Here is a 1,711-nt window from a genome sequence, read left to right on the forward strand (position 1 = left end):
GCCAAGCCACCCAAAGGAGACCTGGAAGTGGCCAGCGTGACCCCGTACCACTCTGGCACCCTTTGCCCATCCAGCCCGCTGCATGCCATCCTGTGCCACCCCCTCGTCCCTCCCCAGGTCCCAGACGTACAGCGCCCATGAGATCAACCTGCTGCTGACGGTGGAGGAAGGCCAGACCGTGGAGTGGATCTCCATCGACCCCGAGGCTTTCACAGGTAACGCTGCGGCTGTCCCCATGGCACTTTCACAGTCAACCCTGCGGCTGTCCCCATGGCACAAGGGCATCCTGCCACGGGGGACACCCAGCAGGCCTGGCGCTACGCCGGTGGCTGCCAAAAGCAGGGCTGTGGGGGCTATTAGCAGCTCCCACCATTACACGGGCACTTAAGTTATTAGTGGAAGCAGGAGTGTGGGAGAGATTTGTTTTTCTAGCCCCCCCGGCGCGGGGCTCTCCCCGCCGGGCAGCCGCTCCCGGAGAGCACCGCTCCTGGGAGCTTGATTGATGCTGGGAACGTAGCTGTCACGGCCAAACGATGACGTTTTCCATCACATTTTAATTGCATATTGAAGGAACAAAATGCTTTTCGGGCAGCGAGATTTATTTTTTCATTACCGGCCCGAGCTGTGATTTTGATTGGGAAAAATCTATCGCTCCCGCAGACGGCGGGGGAAAACAGCACGCCATCACCCAGCGTCATGCTCAGCTTCCCCCCGCAGCGCCATGGGGGCAGGGAGATGGGGGACCTCAGCCCCACACGTAAGGGGCTCAAGATGCCCCATATGTGCCCAGCTGCCGCCTCCAACAGCTTTTTGGGGTATTTTGCCCGGGCACCCTGGCATGCGCCGCAGTGCTCATCTTCCTCCCCAGCGGCTCTAGCACCTTTCCCCGCCCTGTGCCCAGGCTGGGTGCCCCATGGGGCCCATGCCAATCACCATCCCTCCCCTTCCTCCCCACCCCGGACCGGGGGGCTGGCAGCCCCAGTGCCCCCGGCAGGGCGGTGGGACTCATGTGGCACCGCTGTGCGGCAGAGAATGGCGAATGGGCCATCAAGCACCGCCCCGCTCGGAAGATCATCAATTCGGAGCACTTCACCCCAGAGGACACCCAGTACCAGCAGGTCGTCTTCTACCTCATCATCCAGCGCAAGCCTCTCTTCTACGTCATCAACATCATCGTGCCCTGCGTCCTCATCTCTGCCATGGCCGTGCTGGTCTACTTTCTGCCCGCCAAAGGTACTCACTGGTGCTGTGCCCACGGGGGCACGGCAATGTGCAAGTGGGGCAGCGACAGGCGAGGAAGGGCTTATTGTCCCCTCTGTGCTTGGGGACCATCAGCGCCATCTCTCACCCACTCCCGTGATATTTGGGGGGGGTTGAATTTCCAGGTACCCCTCGATTAAAGCCTCATGGCAGGACTTGGCCAGTTCAGTTTTGGGGTGGGGGCTTTTTGCCAAAGGAAGGCAATGCCCACGCCACTACCCCGTGCCAACCTCTGCCCTCCCCTCTCCTTGGCAGCGGGTGGGCAGAAATGCACCGTCTCCATCAACGTCCTCCTGGCCCAGACCGTCTTCCTCTTCCTCATTGCCAAGAAGGTGCCTGAGACCTCCCAGGCTGTGCCTCTCATTGGGAAGTAAGTGATGCACGGGGACAGGGGTGTCAGCCCTGCTGTCACACTGTGCCAGCGGGGTCTCCAGGTGCTGTGCAGCAGCCA

The 1,711-nt window shown here is 61.3% G+C and overlaps 1 protein-coding gene across 1 annotated transcript in view; it reads left to right on the top strand.

Annotated features, from left to right (window-relative positions):
• The window catches only part of CHRNG (cholinergic receptor, nicotinic, gamma (muscle)), a gene marked incomplete at its 5' end in the record, with an annotated part of 9,004 nt that overhangs the window by 1,044 nt on the left and 6,249 nt on the right, over positions 1-1,711 (top strand). The window contains 3 exons of the mRNA XM_009583272.1: positions 42-215; positions 1,030-1,233; positions 1,516-1,630. Coding sequence (XP_009581567.1) covers positions 42-215; positions 1,030-1,233; positions 1,516-1,630 — 493 coding nt within the window. The remainder of the gene's footprint in view (positions 1-41; positions 216-1,029; positions 1,234-1,515; positions 1,631-1,711) is intronic.

Source organism: Fulmarus glacialis, unplaced genomic scaffold (genome assembly GCF_000690835.1).
Source record: "Fulmarus glacialis isolate BGI_N327 unplaced genomic scaffold, ASM69083v1 scaffold17958, whole genome shotgun sequence".
Classification (NCBI taxonomy): Eukaryota; Metazoa; Chordata; class Aves; order Procellariiformes; family Procellariidae; genus Fulmarus; species Fulmarus glacialis.